Source organism: Melospiza melodia, chromosome 1 (assembly GCF_035770615.1).
Source record: "Melospiza melodia melodia isolate bMelMel2 chromosome 1, bMelMel2.pri, whole genome shotgun sequence".
Taxonomy (NCBI): Eukaryota; Metazoa; Chordata; class Aves; order Passeriformes; family Passerellidae; genus Melospiza; species Melospiza melodia.
Genome location: NC_086194.1, coordinates 58,851,996 through 58,869,032, shown reverse-complemented (window position 1 = coordinate 58,869,032; position 17,037 = coordinate 58,851,996). Strand labels below are relative to the sequence as shown.

The following is a 17,037-nucleotide window of genomic DNA, read 5'->3' as shown; positions in this document are numbered from 1 at the left end:
GTAACTCCAGTCCGTGCTAGTAAAAATGGCATAGTGTGAGACGTGTACTGCAAAATTTTCCCTTCCTCTAAAGCAAAATATAATTATAGAATTAAATTCTAATGTATTTGTAGAATGTACACTTACATTGCACAGGCACACAGATGTTCTATTGGGAAAAATAAGGAAACTTATCTCCAGGTTCAAGGAATCTTAGTATATACTAATCCTTCTTGTTCTTGTATTTTGAGGAGCAGTATGAAAAAGAAATGCTACTTAACAGTAATTTGAGTTCTTTGACACCTCCTGTACAGAAGAATCCTGCATAACGGTTCATGATTCAGCTGTTAATGGCAAAAAATTTCCATATGGTGACAAAAGCAGCATAAGCAAACTCTAGAAGATCACTGATAAGCAAAGAAACCCCAGCAGAATATGGTTCAAATTCCCCAGCAAACTAAGCACATTTGTTTGAAGAGTGACAGGTCACAGAGTAAATTTTGAGAGCTTACATTTGTGGAAAACACTGGTTGTGTACTTTGATAAGACTGTGAGAACAGACCACACTGATTCTTATTTGAAAATGAGACAAGTTGTCCTATTATTTGTGAGAAAACAAAGTAGATACTCTTCTGACCTGTCAAGAAGGCAAAGGCTTTTGCAGCAAGGAAATAAACAGTTTCCATGGACTGCCAGGATGATCGAATAGCCAATTTTCAGACATCCTGAACAACTCTAGGGAATTCCAGTACAGTATTCTAAGTCTTTATAACAGCAAAAAGTAACCTTGAGCACAATAGAAGATGGACGTGGAACCATAAGTGGCCAAAGAGAGGGTACTCATATCCAGCTTTTTAAAAAAAATCTTACAATCAGTAACCATATATGGAAGTATGCATGAGAAGCAGAAGAGAAGGCACAGCAAAGATTAAAAATAAGTATTATGTGCTAAGGAATGCTATGTGTATTACTACAATCAAATGAAGAGGAGTTACAGACTGATCTAGAGATCAGACTGAAGCCATAAGAAGGTAATGAAACAAGAGAATTTTAAATTTCAGGAATTTTAGCAGAGATGACTGATGTAAAATAAGACTAGATCTCCAAATTAGCATCTATCTACCCCCTATGAAACATAAGAAGAAAATCAAAACATCAGTTTGAATTGCCAATCAAAAGCACTTAAATTCTTAATAAGCACTCAACAGCTTGTGTCCTTTATTCAGCATGACACAGGACTGACAATGACCTGAGCACTGCAATGCATACAACTAAACTGTGGAACTGTGCATGCCAGCACATGGGTAAAATTGGCTTAGATATTCTGTTGAATAGAAATCACTTTCCCTTTTCATAGCATGTCACACAGAGCTTTCCTATGTTCGTTTTCCCAAACGTGATAATCCAAGTGGACTTGAAAGTTAGGGTGAGAAAAAAGAATAACTTTTCAGAAAAGTCCAGACATTTGGCCCTTCTAGGACCATTCCTTGATTGCTAAGGCTCCTCTAGCAGCTGACATTTAGGGTACATACACAAGAACAGGTACAGTGTATCAGACCAACATGCTACTACCATCAGAACAATGTTGATAAAGCTAGTAGCCGAACTGCATAATTTCTGTTAGGGTTATAGGCCTGTTTAGTCAGCCACTTTCAGAATGATTTATTATTGTCAGGACAACACTCACAGAAGGTATATAAGGGATGAATATTTATTCTATATGAGTGCCCAATAAATGGTGTGAGGACTTAGCACACTTCCTGAGACAGTCATGGCATCTGAATATTCCCAGTCACAGCTCAAGAAACTTTAATGTCCAGAGCCTGCAGCTTCAAAGTCTTCACACAAGGCAGAAAATTCATCAAGTGAAAGAAAATTCTCCTTGAGAATTTTCAGCCACGAGAGCTCAAGCTTATGCTAGATGTCAGAATGTGTGCTCACACTCAGCAAGTAAGACACCTTCTTTTAGCATTAGGTGTAACTAGGATAGTGAAACGCATTGTTATGGAATAGCTCTTGTTCAGAGAAATGTTAATCAGTGAACAGAAGCAGAGCACATATTTTCAAAAGCAGGAAAAGCAGTACTCAGCCTGAAATCTCCAAGAACACTGAAATACCAGAGGTTGACATGAAATAGTATTGATACCCAAGGACAAATGGAAGGCCATTTCTTTAATTTAAAAGTGTTTCAGGGAGACACAAAAACTAAGGACTCATGAGCAGCATCTCTACAGGAACAGTCAATAGCAACAACAGCAGTTGATAGAGGCAATAAACAGGGAAGTTATTTTTTATTTCTGACAAAACTTAGTAGTTATTCACAGTTTTTCTTTAGTTTTGAAAAACTGGGGAAACCTCAACTCAGCTTTTGCAAAAGAAAATTGTCAGAAGTATTCAAATTCCTTGAGGTAAACATAAATGAAGGCAATCCACTTGAATCAGTCCATCTATATTGCCCATGTTATTAAAATATTTCTCACCCAAGGAATCTACACGAGACATTGGATAAGAGGAAATCTCCTCACATGGATTAAAAAAAAACAGTTCAAACAGGCAACAGGCAAAAGTAAATGGAAGTACAGCTTTGTAATGAAGAACAGCCACCAGGAAACTTCTATAAGAATGACCATCAGGATGTAACCAGTGCTATCAGTACACTCAAACAGCCCAAAAATAGGAGCTAGTACCAAGATGAGAGCCTGCTGGCAATTCTCAGTTAATTCAAAGTTGTAGAAGGAAAAACAGCTGCAAGGAACTTTAAAAAAACAAAACTAAACAAAAATGTATCAGATTCCATGAGTAAACATAATGGAATTGATGAAATTCACTACAGGTAAGCAAAGAGCAGTGAATAGTGGAAAGCGTGTTGCTGACAATGAGCTTTCAGCAGACTCCTGGTCTTTAGAGATCTTAACATTATGTGAGAATAAATTAGCAAAATATACTTTTATACAGGATTGCTTGTTGAATGAAACACTAAACAGTGAATGGAACAAAGGGAAAAAATAGTACTCAGCTGGAAACCTCCAAAAAGCAAAAGAACAATTTAAATCTTACAGGGTAGCAAAAAATTGTAACATACAGCTAACTTGTGAGCTGGGGCAGGAAGTACAAAATTATTAATGAAAAATTGTAGATATGCATATGATAAATCATAAAATTCAGAGAATAAACTCTAAGTTACATTTCTTGCAACAAGCAAATAATTTCATTTTTTATTGAGTAAATTATTTTTTAATAGCCACAAATTTTGATTCAGAGAAGTATCTTTTAATGTATTTGTACACTTTATATGTGATATTTTCAACTGGAGTACTGTTGCAGCAGTGACTGTCTAATGTGCCTATGTAGCATATTTATATAAATCAAACTTTATTTTAAGGAAAGGCAAAGCAGAGGTATCAGAGCATCCATTTCATTCCCAGAGACATTATTTGTGTGTGTACAATACAAATTATTACACATTTAAGATGAATCCTATGACTTGATGCAATCTGAATTCCAAGCTTCCACAATCATACAGATCTGTAAAGAGAATAAAATCTGTACATTGTAGACTGCTCTTCCCTAATTCAATCACTAACTTGTACACATTGGACAATCCACAGAACTTCACTCTCATTGCACCACCTGTGAAGTGGAAACAAGTTCCGTCTCAGTAGAATTTGAAAATATTATGAACGGCTTATTGAAATGTGTGTTTGGCATACACATTAAAAAAAAAAAAAAAGCTGTGATGAGCACTTTATCACCTTTTTGATTGAACAATGGCTTTTGAAAGAGTACCTATAAAACTCCAATTACCCCCAAATTAAAGCACTTGATACTAAGATTCTAAAACCAGGTTCTTTTATAGGAAGAAGCATTCTCAAGGTAGTAATCTTTCACACAGACTAGGGGTAAAGAAACAGTAACAGACTAGACCGCTATATTACTGACCAGCCATTGGCCAAATTAATAATGTCTAAAAACTTTTAAGTCACTGTGCCTTCCAACTTACCAGTTAGAACTCCACTCATTATTCCTGGAATTCCTTGAATTTCTGTTACATTATTGAGACTAAAGTAGTCATCACATGTAGCATTAAGCAAAGAACTATCACAGAACAGGAGCCACAAAGGGGTAGTCTTTGTTTCATTATTGCTTTCAGTAAATTTGGCACAGACATCAAAGCTGCGTTTTGACAATGTACGGTTTCCAAGGAGACAGATACTATAAAAAAGAAAAATAAAGTCAGTGTTCCTTCAATACAAGGCTGTGAATGATGCCATTTTTTGTCCATTAGACTTCTTCAGAAACCTGTTATTTACACTATCTACCTTAAGGCCTATACTACATCTACTAAAACAGTATATAGTTTCTACATCTAAAACTATCATCAATAGTCTTTAAAATAGGGATCAAATATTTCTTCTTTATGGTAAAGCATAATCAATTTAAGCAGCTTGACTACTACATAACAGCAATTATGATGCATTCAGCCCTACAAGAAAGAAGTAAAATTAAGAAATACTTTATAAACTTAATTAAAAGATGAGTCTGATGAAGAAAATATAAAAGTGAGTTTAAACAAGTAAACCATTCTCTTCCTTTTCAAGCAACTGAAAACTTTAGATGATCCCCAAAACAATTACAATCCAAAAGGTAGGAAATAAGCCAGGAAGATTAAACAGCCAAATATGACAACAGTGATGGGAGTACAAATTAAAGAATCATGTATTGGGAAGCAATTTTCTTTTCAGGAATGAAAGAGAAAAGTCTGAACAGCTGTCAAAAGCAAATTCCTACCAGCAGAGTACATTAAGGATCTAGGTATATTTCTTTGTTAAACTATACAAAAGATGTTTAAGATTCCAGGCTTGCTTAAAAATTTAATGATATAGATCTTTGAAGACAAAAGAAGGAACATCAAATATAAAATGAGGGTTAGGCAGATACACCAGCACAGCTTCAAGGTATTGCATCTCATGGAATTTGAGCAGATTTAACAGAAAACTGTTGCTAAAGAGATCATCTTGTCACTTGCCTTGCTTAGTTTTCTTTTTAATTGCTACTGATTTGATGACTCAATAGCAGCAGGGTCAAATAATACAAGCAATGGAAACTTCTTTCAGTTTGATTCAATTGGGAAATCTTGAGGTAAACTATTTTACCACCTACACAATGGACAAACTTAATGGAAATTAGTGATATCAACCTAACTAACCAGCTAAGTGGAAGTGTTTTGTTTGGGTTTTTTTAATGACCATCATCAGATCAGTCTTACCATTACACAAGACCCTACTTGAGTTTCTCATTTTGAGGCAGACTCTAAATGTAAACCATTATATTTAGTGGAAAATAAACTCTTTATATTTTCCCCCCAATACAATAATATTACAGTAGCAGCCACATATAAAACCTCCAGGAACTTGGTAATGAGTCTCACCTATGCTACATATCCACACAAACTCTCTTTTACTTATACAGGCCACAAAAAGATATTACTGTTGCCCCACTGGAAGTTAGTGTAAGAAACATAAGTTTTATTCAGAAATAGGTCAAAGTTTTACATATTACACGGAAAACAATGCTACAGAACAATCCACAAGTACTGCTCTAATGGTCAATTAGAGCAGTAATTACCAACACTTCAAAGTAATATTGAATTTGTAACAATCATACAACAAAGGATAACTCTTACTATCAAGTGCCACACAAGACTGAAGTTATCAGCCTATTCTGATCATGTCTTAAGCAATTTAACTTTCTTTCATCTTTCAACAGAAAAATATGCACAAAAATGCAACTCATGTAACTGGGTAAAGTAAATTGCAGCTAATAACTGGAGTGAAGAAGTAACTCCTACTGAGCTAAGAATTAAGCACATCAAGGACCTTGAGAAGCAATGTGTCATGCATAACAATAACATTTTATTTTATTAATGGGAAAGCCTTCACAAACACAAGTGAATTTAAACATTTCAATGTGTTGTTTTTAAGTAGGGAGAAATGGAAGTTTCTAAAATTTCTTCATAACACAGAAAGTTTAAATTTATGGGTTTTTTATAACAATACTTAATAGCGACAATGGTTTCTTGACCTTTTTACTTTATTCTACAGGTTTTTAGTTAAAATCTTTAGAAAAAGCAGTTACATTTACTGTCAGGAAAACGGACCTTCTTGCTTCTTGGGTATGGATGAAATAACAGCCAAATTTTAAGCACCAAAGAACATTTTCTAGAGTTACCATATCTTATGAAAAATGAGAGAAATATTCAGATATGTGAATATTTCTCAGAATATCAAATGACCACATTGGTATTTAAACTACAGAAAGCTACCACTGAAAGCAATGTGTTTGTATTTTGAAATTTAGCTTAAAACATGAAATGATTACAGTAGCTATTCCCTCCCCACACTTTTTTTCTTTTAAATAACATACAAAAGTCAATATTGCACTTACGGAAAGTCAGGTGGATCAAAAGCAGTCTTAATAACTCCAGCATATATGGCAATGATGGAAAGAATCACACAGGCAAGGAAGACCAGTGCAAGCTTGTTGACATACTTTACTCCCACAAAAACTACTATGGCCATCAGAATGACAATACACGTTCCATAGACTCTCATGTTGTTCAGCATAGCCTCTGTTTCTTCACCAGCATCTGCCACTTTAAATATAGCAGCACTTGGAGAAATATAGGTCTGCAAGAAATATGGTGAACTATCATACATGTAATAATGAACATTTTATTAAATCATTTACTTGAACTATAAAATCTAACATTCTATACCAGTTTTGCTTTCACAAATGAGTTTAGCCATATAATTTGGGCATCGAGAAACTCTAGAGATAAAGGAAGGAAAAGGGTGAGAGTAAAGAAAAACAAGGATTAAGAATAGGATACAACTTTTGCTCCAGCTTCTTATCTCCTATTAAAGATCTTCCACTCCTCTAATTCATGTGTCTGCCAAATGGGGAAAACAGCTAAGGAATTTGGTGGTGGAAGGAAGTAGACCGCGACAAAAATAAAAGAAAAAACCCACACCATAAACAGGACTTCCATTGATTGAAACAAAATATGAAGAAACAAACAAAAGTATAATAAACTAAAAATTTTTTCAGTATTATAGACCCTATATAATACTTCATAAAATTTTAATCTAAAGTTGCAAGAGCACAATTTACAATTATTGTGAAGAAGTTTTGTCATGTGCTAAACCGCACATTTCCAACTACTGCAATTTCAAACAAGATTCTCACACAGATCTCTCTTTCTTAAACTTTGGTGTGCTCTACCTGAAAAGAAGTTGAAAACTGTTAATAGCATTTATACTGACAAATGTGTGTGAGAAGACAAACTGATCTAGTTCTAAGACATTCATGTACTACACTACACAACAATATCTATATGCCTTCTTCTAGCACCCCTAAAAACACCCCTCTCTGTTCAGCTACCAGGGCTTGAATATTAGGGCTTGAGGCAACTCCAGTCCTTCAAAAAAACTGCTCAAATGACGATTTTTCAAAAATATAATTTCTAAAGGCAGGAAGAAACTTTGAACAGGAGACTGACGTGATGCATTCATAAGCAAAATCCAAAAATAGACATAGACAATAATTTACCAGAATTTTCTTAAATTAAATTTAAGTTTAGTAAATTACTATTTACTAGAATGCTGGAAGATATGAAAATTGTCACATCATCATGGAAGAAAAAGGAAGCAAACTAAAAAAAAATTATTACAGATAAAGTATATATTGTTAAAAAACCCTATACTGTGACATTGCAGAAGTTTCAGGCTCTCTATGGAGGTACTCCAGAAGATTTTCTTGTGGATTTTGTTGCCCTGATGTTCAAAGCCTTGCCAGGGAAAACCATAGGCAGATGACTGATTTCTGTTTCTCCAAATAATCCATGCCCCAATGAAAGAAAAAGCAATACTCATGCCTTGTGGCTATGTCAGGGGTCTATTCTGAGGTCTTTGACAGATATCCTGGGCAGCATTTTACTTCAAATTCTGTAGCTAGATCTTGTACATTTTTATTAGCAATACAAACCCAGCATGACCCTCTAATAGGGAGAACAGTGCACCAAATTCAATCCACAATTGAACGTGTGCTTGTGTTACTGCTATAGATCAGACAACAAGCCAGATCAGATCATACAAGCAAGCATTTGTGACTACCATCTCTAATTTTAATGTAAAAAAACCCTGGATTTGATTACACGGATCATAGTAAGTAACAAGAAAGAATTCTTAAGTATCTTCTGTGCATATATTTAGTTTCTGATTTGATGACCAATTATTGGCACCTCCTGGATGAACAAAGACATAGTAGCCAGGCCACTGCCACACAGGCAGAATTCCACAGCATCTTTGCAAATATATGAAAATTCAAAGCCAGTAGTTCAGAAATGAGGAAGTGTGATAGATTATTATTGTCTCATCACAGAAATGCCCTTCATGTTCTCCACAACTTTTCATTAAGCAGCAGTGAGTATCCTGCTAATGCTTTCCACCTATTATTTGGAAAGAGAATATTTCTGCTTGGTTCACAAATTATATAAAATAAACATACATCAAATAGCATTTAATTTATTTTTGTATTACTGATAAGAATTTAACTTCCTCAAATAATCATGAGTAAGAATAAATATCAACATCCTAAAATGTAGTATCAAAACATTAACGATCACCAAACTAGAATGCATTTTAGACCATTAAGAAAATTCATCAGCAATATCCTGAAACAGCCCAAATACATTTAGTCTTAATAAATACTAGTACTTACCAATAAAATTTCAATGGTACCAAGAATGTACATTGCTCCTGCAAAAGTTGTACCCAAGTAGAAACAAAGTCCCACTGCTCCACCAAACTCTGGCCCTAAAGATCTTGAAATCATGTAGTAAGAGCCTCCAGCTGTGAATTTAACAAAAAAAAAAAAAAAAAAAAAAAAAAAAAAACCAAACCAAAAAAACACCAAAGAAATAAAACAAAACACTTCCAGAAACACTTCCAGTACTTCAGATAAGGGATGGCAGTAGAGAGCAAAAATTTGAATCATTCAGTCAACATAATCAAGATAACCACTGCATGTTCCTCCACTGACATACTCATGACTAGACTGTAACCAATGTCTATACCATCTAGATAGTTAGAATGCACATTTCAAGATTAATATCCCCATATGCATTGTCTGTGGAATAGAAAGCGAAGACCGAAGAAAGAAGAGGAAAAATTCCACAAGTTAACAGAAGTAAATTAGAAAAGGATATACAGGTATAAATAGATATGAATGAATTTTTAGCTTCTAACCTTAAGCTATTCCCTATCAAACAATACAATTTCCAAAATAATTGCTTTATGAGACAAGGACAAAACAGATTCTTTTCTACTGATTCTTTCTATTTTCTGTATACTAAACCATTGCCACTTTCACTACAGTTCACAGTTTTTTACTACTGTTTAAAGGTGTTGGGAAGGGATTGCTTTTTTTTGTCCACATATAAAAAATTCACTTTAGCCTGAGTTCTTCAATTCTTCTCACTCTTACTTCCTATATGTATGCATCATCTTTCTTTAAGTCATAAACTATACCACCACCATCCTATTTCCATTGCACTATTTGCCTTTTAATAAGGCTCTAAATTTCAAGCTCATCTCTTTCATTTAGAATGTCAACCAACTACCTCAAGGCAAACTCTTCTCTCTGGTTCCCTCTCCATCTACTCTTAAATTAATGATTTTTGTCCTGCTTGTGGGAAGAAAGAGACAGAGGAAAGATGTGTGCAATTTTAAATAACATATATCAATGTGAAGAGTCTAAAGCTGTTTTTCATAGAATCACTGAATTTGGAAAAGACCTCCAAGATCACTAAGTCCTATCATTGATCCAACACTACTGAGTCCACCACTACACCCTGTCCCTAAGCACCACACCTCCTTGTTTTTTGAACACTTCCAAGGATGGTGATTCCACCATTCACCTGGGCAGTCTGTTCCACAGACTTCAGTGTTTTCAATCTGAATGAATGAGAAACAAAGAAAGATATTATGATGCATCACCAATCCTTTTACTAAATATAATGAATGGTCTTGCATATAAAAGCAAAATAAAGGTCTCCTTCAGTCCTGGGTTCTTATCTGTGCTTCCTGCCTTCTCCATATATTCAGGACAAGCATCATTTCTCTAAGAAACTGGCACCACCAACAAAAAAAGTGAAAATTAAGACCTGTCTCATGTAAGAACTGCAGGCTTCAAAGTCTGTGAGAGATGTTAAACAAAGCCATTAAAATGAACTTTAAAAATATGAGAATAGAGCAGAACATTTTAGTTATCTGCGCACTGATTTGAATAACTCAATTTTATTATAAAACATAAGTATTTTAAACAAAATTGTCTATTGATTTTTTATTTCATATATGGTACTGGATCCATGAAATACAATTGTAATACAGTTACTCTACATCCTTCACAAATTATGGCTTTTACTATTATTATAGCCCAGCAACTTCAGTATAAGTTCAGAGTTCATACCAATATCTGAGTTCTATCAATTATTGTGCTGAGAAACTAAAAAGGGTAAGAGCTTCAAGAGCTAATTGATTTTGCCACTAAAAAAAAATCTTTTACTTTATGAAGCTGAATCAATTTATCAATCTATCCTGAAAATTTGAGATGGGCAGAACCTAGAGTGTTTATGCAGAAAAATATTTTTGCCATGAGACCAGTTACTATTCTTGCAGAAAACAAGACAACTAACTCCAGGGTTTAGCTGGAATGTAGGAAAATTCAGGAGAGAGAAAAGTAGTACCCTTATTTGTAAAGAAATTTGCTTTGTGTGAAGACCAGTCTCTATTAATTCAATTTATAACATCTTATCTTTGATTAAAATAGGATCAAATGACTGATGACAAAGATGTGCTGCAGATTGTAATTCCCAGAAGACCCAGTCTTAAAGACTGCATCTCACATTAAAAAGTTATTTATAAAATCAATTAAAAGAAAAAATGCATTTGATACAAAAGCATTACTTCTGATATTTGAGAATGATAAGAATTTCTTATCCCAGATTTAAACTTCCATTATTTAAGAATTTGCCATGTAAGATAAAATTCTTCATTACCTGGAACTACGCCATTTGTTGCTATAGCACTCATTGAAATTGCAGTTAGCATAGTCTGTGGAAAGATGAAATAGAGGAAATTTAAAATACCAGAGTTTTGGAGGGGTTTTTTTTAAAGATTGGGCAAAACAGTAATCAAATGTAACTAGATTTTTTTTCACCCCAAGATGTTTAATTTGAGATATTCATGCAACTCAAGTACTCAACTTTTCAGGCAGAAGATTTAGTTAACTTACACTTGACATAGTCTTTAAAGAACTGGAAGAATATAGACTATTGCATATACTTAAAATAGTATGTTCATTATTTCAATTTAAAAAGTAGTGAAAACTAATTGTAACATTATTATGACAACATCTAGTAAAGATCTCATATTCTAAAAAATTACTTTATAGATGCAATGCTGTGGAATTTGATTTATAGTTTATTATTCAGTTTGTTCTGAAGTTGAAAAAAGCAGAACACTTCAGATCTCTAAGTTAATAATGAAATATTTGCTAAAGGCTGATTTAATAAAACTCATATAAAACTTTAAAAAAAGCTTACTTTGATCAACTCAAAAGAATGTCCGTACGGGTTAGACTGACAGGTGACACCCACTGCTTATATATATAACCCATTTCTCTCAATTGAACCATACTGGTTAAATACCAGTACAATTTTACCAGTATTATTAAATATGGTTATTTTTTCCCTGATACTCATACATTAGAAGGTGTCAGTACTCCTTCAACAGAGGATTTGGACAGGAGTTTAAAAAAGAAATAAAATAAGGTTAACTTACACAAGCACAACACATGAACACAATGATGAAAGACTCAAGAACTCCAGCTGTTCCTACAATCCATGTTAAACGCAGGAAAAGGATAACTCCCAAGATGTTTTGCAAACAGGGAAGATATACGCCAATAAAGGTGCCCATTCGTGGACCCTGGAAACAAAGCGAGAACATCAATTCAATTCCTTTGCACTACAAAATTTAAATCTATAAACACTTTATTCCACAAACACTTATCACAAATGGTCCATGAACAAATGCCAAGTGAAAATGAATGGTAGCTTCGGAGTGTCCAGCTTTGCAAATATTCATGTGCTATTAATAAAGAAAAATTCCTGAAAAGAGAGAAAACTATTTGTGATAACAAACTCTCTTGTTCCACAGGAATTAGGACGACACCTTGATAGGGACAGGATGGCCCTTTATCTGTTGATCATAACACTTTACAAACTTTTTCTGAAATACCAGTTACAGGCTAAAGTTACAGGTTAAAGATAAATTACTGCCATAATCAAAATATCATTTATATTCTGCAAAAAGTTGATCACAAATTGCCACAAAGCTGGCACAAAAAATTATATTCAATAGTAATTTTAATTTTAAAAAAAGACAGACAAGGTATTAAGACAGAGCATGAAGTAATGCAGAGCTGACTACAATTTCTTTTTTTTCAAAAACTGTAAAACCTGTCACAACATAGTATATGTGTACTTTTTATTTGCTAGTGATCATCATAGGTCAAGACATACACAAAAGCATTCAGGTTTCATCACTAAAGTTTCAGTCGTCTACACTTATGAAGAGAAAACGGGCTTTGAAATAATCTAGTTAAAATCAACAGTTATACACAGTAGCTTTCCAGTTACACAAGATGGTCTTAAATCACAACTTGGGCTGTGAAAAATGGCAATTGATTTAAGTTATCAAAATTATTAAGAAAACACTAAATATCCAAGTATTTATAAGAAACCATAGAAAGCCATTTAGACTGCATTTTTTATTTTTAGCATCTTGGGCAATATCCATGCGCAGCATCAGCTCCACTGTCTCAATCACACCATTAAAATGCTACTCTGACAGGCTACTACTTAACTATCACAATTTCAGAAATGAAATTAAGACACATACATAAAAATTGTGTTATCAGGACACCACATGGAGCACAAACAAGATCAAGTGCAAGCAAATGATGTTCATTTGTTCATAGTCAGTTCCAGAGGGAGTAATATGGCGCTGCATTGACAAAAACCTCTACACAGCAGCTGAACAGACAAAGGGGTTCACAGTAAGGAAAGTGTGAGATGATCAGTGTTACTTTTCTCACATCTGAAGTTTATCTTCAAATGAGATGAAACAAATATAGATCAAGCACAACTATACAAACAGAAAGAAAGCACACCCATGAACAAATGCAGGATAAGGAAAAAGTTAAACAAACAGCTGGACTTTATCTCTGACCCTTGCCCACTGTCCTGGTACCAACTTCCACTCAAAGCTCTATTCCAATCAAATGAGCTGCTGTTCTAAGCTTATTTTCAAATGTATTTTTATCTCTGTCTTTTCTGCTCTGTGCTCATTTTCCTTTTTCTCATTCTCATGTACTTCTCTTCATAGCTCAGCATATAAATTCAGTAGCAGGACCCCTTCTCCTACACAAAGACAGGTGACTACCAGCACTGTCTCTTCCCAGCATCCACCTTTATTTTCTTAGTTTCAGTCGCCATGCTCACCATGCAGCTCATCATTCTTCCCTTGCCTATACGTTCTTATACTCTGTCAGGTCACATGCTTTATTCCAAGCTTTCTCCTTCAAAATCAGCCTCTGCTAACAGAGGGATCAATCCAACATGCCGCTGCAGACTCCAACTATTGCATACATTCCACCTCTACAGACACAGATACACATTTTGGGTATCCAGTAGACAGACAAGCCTTGAAGAATTCAGCTCACTTCTAGCAAGTGTGTTTAGCAATGTGTCACACAGAGCATATGATTTCCCCTCCCCCAAGTACAATATTTTTGATGTTTGTGACAAAGTGTTTTCTTGGAATGCATCCATTAAGTTTTAAAAATACTTACTCCAACACACAAAACTAAGACAGCTACTCAAAAAACCTACTACCATGTTAAGAGGTGCAAATATGCTTATAGAATTAAAAGAGTGACCTGTTTCATCTCAAATTTGCCTTAATATAACTACCTAAAAACCTAGGCAGTTAAAATATATTAATAAACCTGCAAAAAGTCCTACTGTATGCTCATTAGAGGTAGGTAACAGGTACTGATGCTTGCACAAGTTCACAAGGAAGAAGAAAAGAAAGGAAGAAAAAACTGGGTATACTCCATGTTTCAGATCCTAGCTTTGCACATGTTTTACCTACGGGTTTTACAGCACAGTTTTGCTAAAACATGCTAACAAGAACATCAAATTAACACAAGTCCTGCAAAAATGCCTCCATTCTAAACATGGTATTACAAACCTCACTCCCATTTTTTGGTGCCCACATATTCTCTTTTCCGGTTGAAAAATACACCTCTTATAGCTAGCTTTATCTCAATAAATTATTAGAAATCTAAATACCTTCACTTCCTTTCGTTTGCTGTCTTCATCTGCTTCATGTTCCACCACTCCTTGAGTCAGATTAGTGTAGTTTGCTAGTTTATTCAGAAGAGATGACACCATGGGGTTACTATCCATTTCTTCCTGTTGGGTTTTGAAGAAAACTGCATTTATTAAATAAATTTTCTTTTTAAGTCATCGTTTTAGATACTGCTTCAAACATACTCAACAGGTCAGCCCTGATTCAGCCAAATAAAAAATTAGCATGACAGAATACCAGTCAGCTTTCAACCAACAAGAAGGCTCTATTATTTCTAGAAGTTTAACTCTACATGGCTATGTTGCACCATTTCTTTAATATTTTTATGCTACCTTACAATATGCAGCTCGAATATAAGGAAAACCTAGAGAAATTCCACTGCAATTTTAAAAATTTATTTTCATCCCAGCACAGTCTTTAGTGTATTGTACTGGTAAAGTTGGGTCATTTTAGTTTTTCCAGCACATGAGTTTTTCCAGCACCTTGCTTGTCTTTAGAAAGTGACTTCAAATGATTTTTCAAGCACTAAGGTACTTAAGTACCTCTCTGAAGTCTAGTGCCACAGGCTTACATATTTTCTTACACCAGGCATACTACTTTCAAAGTGTTAACTTGTTGAAAATACCTACACATCTATTACATATAATTGCACATATGTAACAGCACCTGACACAGAAGTCAGCCTATCTTTCTTTACTGCTACAAAACAAAAGCATGCTAAAACATATCATACAATCCAGAAGAGAATACACAACATTAGAATTCCAAGAAAAATGGATCCAGGAGAATTCAATTAAATACAAAATCTTGAACACTGGAAAGAAGACAAGAGAACAGGGTGACAAACACAGACAAGAAGTAAAGTATGGGAGATTAGGTAATGATAATGGTCATAATAGTCAAATTTCTTTTTAACAGTTTATACAACTCTCACATCTGAAAACACAAGAAAAACAAGATTATAGGAAACTTACTCTGAAACATACATAGTAGCAAAAAATTTCACCACAACACCAGCAGTGATGCAGTCACTAGAAGGGTTTCAACGTGATACTGCTAACAGCAATATCTATAACTTGAGATACGTAAAAATAATGGTTTTATATCAGTTGATTTAATGTGAGCCATGTTTCAAAATAACAGATTCGGGACAAAAAGCAGCTGTGGCCAAATTATCATCACTGAGGAATACAGCAACTAATTTGAACCACATAAAGTTTTGGAAATGGCTTTATGGAATAGAGCTTGAAGAACTTTAATGACAGAACTTTAAAACCATCATTCCTGTCAAAAAATACTAAGATATTGCATACATGACAAAAAGACAATTAATGATCAACATTAGTTTGATCCTTAGCAAAATTTTCTCTAGAACAGTGAAAAATAGTAAATATACATTATTTGGGTCATGCACAGGTGAGACGAAAAACCATGTCCTCTGTACAAAGATATTTGAAAGGAAGAAGAGAAAAATGTAAGAGAACAACAAGAAAAAATTGAGAAGAATGCAACAGTAAGGTGGCTAAACACTGTTGGAAGCACCTTGTTTTTGTTAACAGCAAGCATCAGAGCAAGACTAGTTGATGCTGCTAGAGCACAGCAATTAAGGTTTTTACTAGAAATACTACTTAATTGCAAAAGTGGCCCTTAAAAGTACTCAATTAATATACTTTTTTCAGTAATTTGATTGTAATAATTCAGTTGGTTAAAAAGGTATGAAATGTCCATTAATAAAGTAGATATTTACATTAGAAATTGCTATGCTGTGCTCTACATTGTAGTTGGATAATACAACTAAGTCATGGCTTCCAAATTTGTTTTTTAGCTTTGCTTTGTAACAAAAATTCCCCCGTTGAACAAATTATTTTGCTAATCCTCTTAAGACTGAATACTGCTTTCTTTAAAAAATACATTTGACTTCCAGTAGCTTTGTCTAACAATGTCAAGATCCTAGCCCAAAAATTTAAATGCACGAAGACTTATTTCATATCTTCACATTAATGCACACCAATATTTACTGTTCTTGCATATATACCATTCAAATACACTGAAATGGAATGTTAGCAGGAACCAAACTATGAAAAAGTTATTAAAACTCATTTTCCCACTAAATTTTAAGACAGAAAGTAAACAGGTGATTGTTCATCTCCATTAAAGGTAAAATATGTTTTTGGAGTATTTAACTTACCTCAAAGAGAGCCATATTCTTTCCTTCATACATGCTTCCTCTGCCCAATTCTGCACAATTAATAAATGGACTACTTTCCCTGGCAATCCCATCTCCTAGAGGAAAAGTAACACAATTAAAACAAGAGGGGAAAAAAACCCCCATACTTTAAAAGGAATAGTCAGAAGACTCTGGTAAGAGCTGGTTCTAAATAAGACCATAGGTTGCTGCAAACCTAGTTTTCATCTCAGACATGTGGATGTTAAACATTTAAGGAGATTTAGTTTAACAGTCGAATCTTGGTATAGTGTTTCATCATTATTACTCTTTAACACACATAATGATTTCTCCCCTACCCTTTCTAGTTTCCCTAAAAACACTTGATAATTGCACTAC

At 34.3% G+C, this 17,037-nt stretch overlaps 1 protein-coding gene across 2 annotated transcripts in view; it reads right to left on the bottom strand.

Moving 5' to 3' along the window:
• Positions 1 to 17,037, bottom strand: part of SLC12A7 (solute carrier family 12 member 7) — a 74,508-nt gene that overhangs the window by 44,440 nt on the left and 13,031 nt on the right. For both annotated transcript variants that reach the window (XM_063159042.1, XM_063159035.1), the window contains exons 2-8: positions 16,663 to 16,757; positions 14,456 to 14,578; positions 11,880 to 12,026; positions 11,096 to 11,150; positions 8,758 to 8,888; positions 6,424 to 6,665; positions 3,980 to 4,191 (exon numbers count right to left, since the gene is read on the bottom strand). In XM_063159042.1, coding sequence (XP_063015112.1) covers positions 3,980 to 4,191; positions 6,424 to 6,665; positions 8,758 to 8,888; positions 11,096 to 11,150; positions 11,880 to 12,026; positions 14,456 to 14,578; positions 16,663 to 16,757 — 1,005 coding nt within the window. The remainder of the gene's footprint in view (positions 1 to 3,979; positions 4,192 to 6,423; positions 6,666 to 8,757; positions 8,889 to 11,095; positions 11,151 to 11,879; positions 12,027 to 14,455; positions 14,579 to 16,662; positions 16,758 to 17,037) is intronic.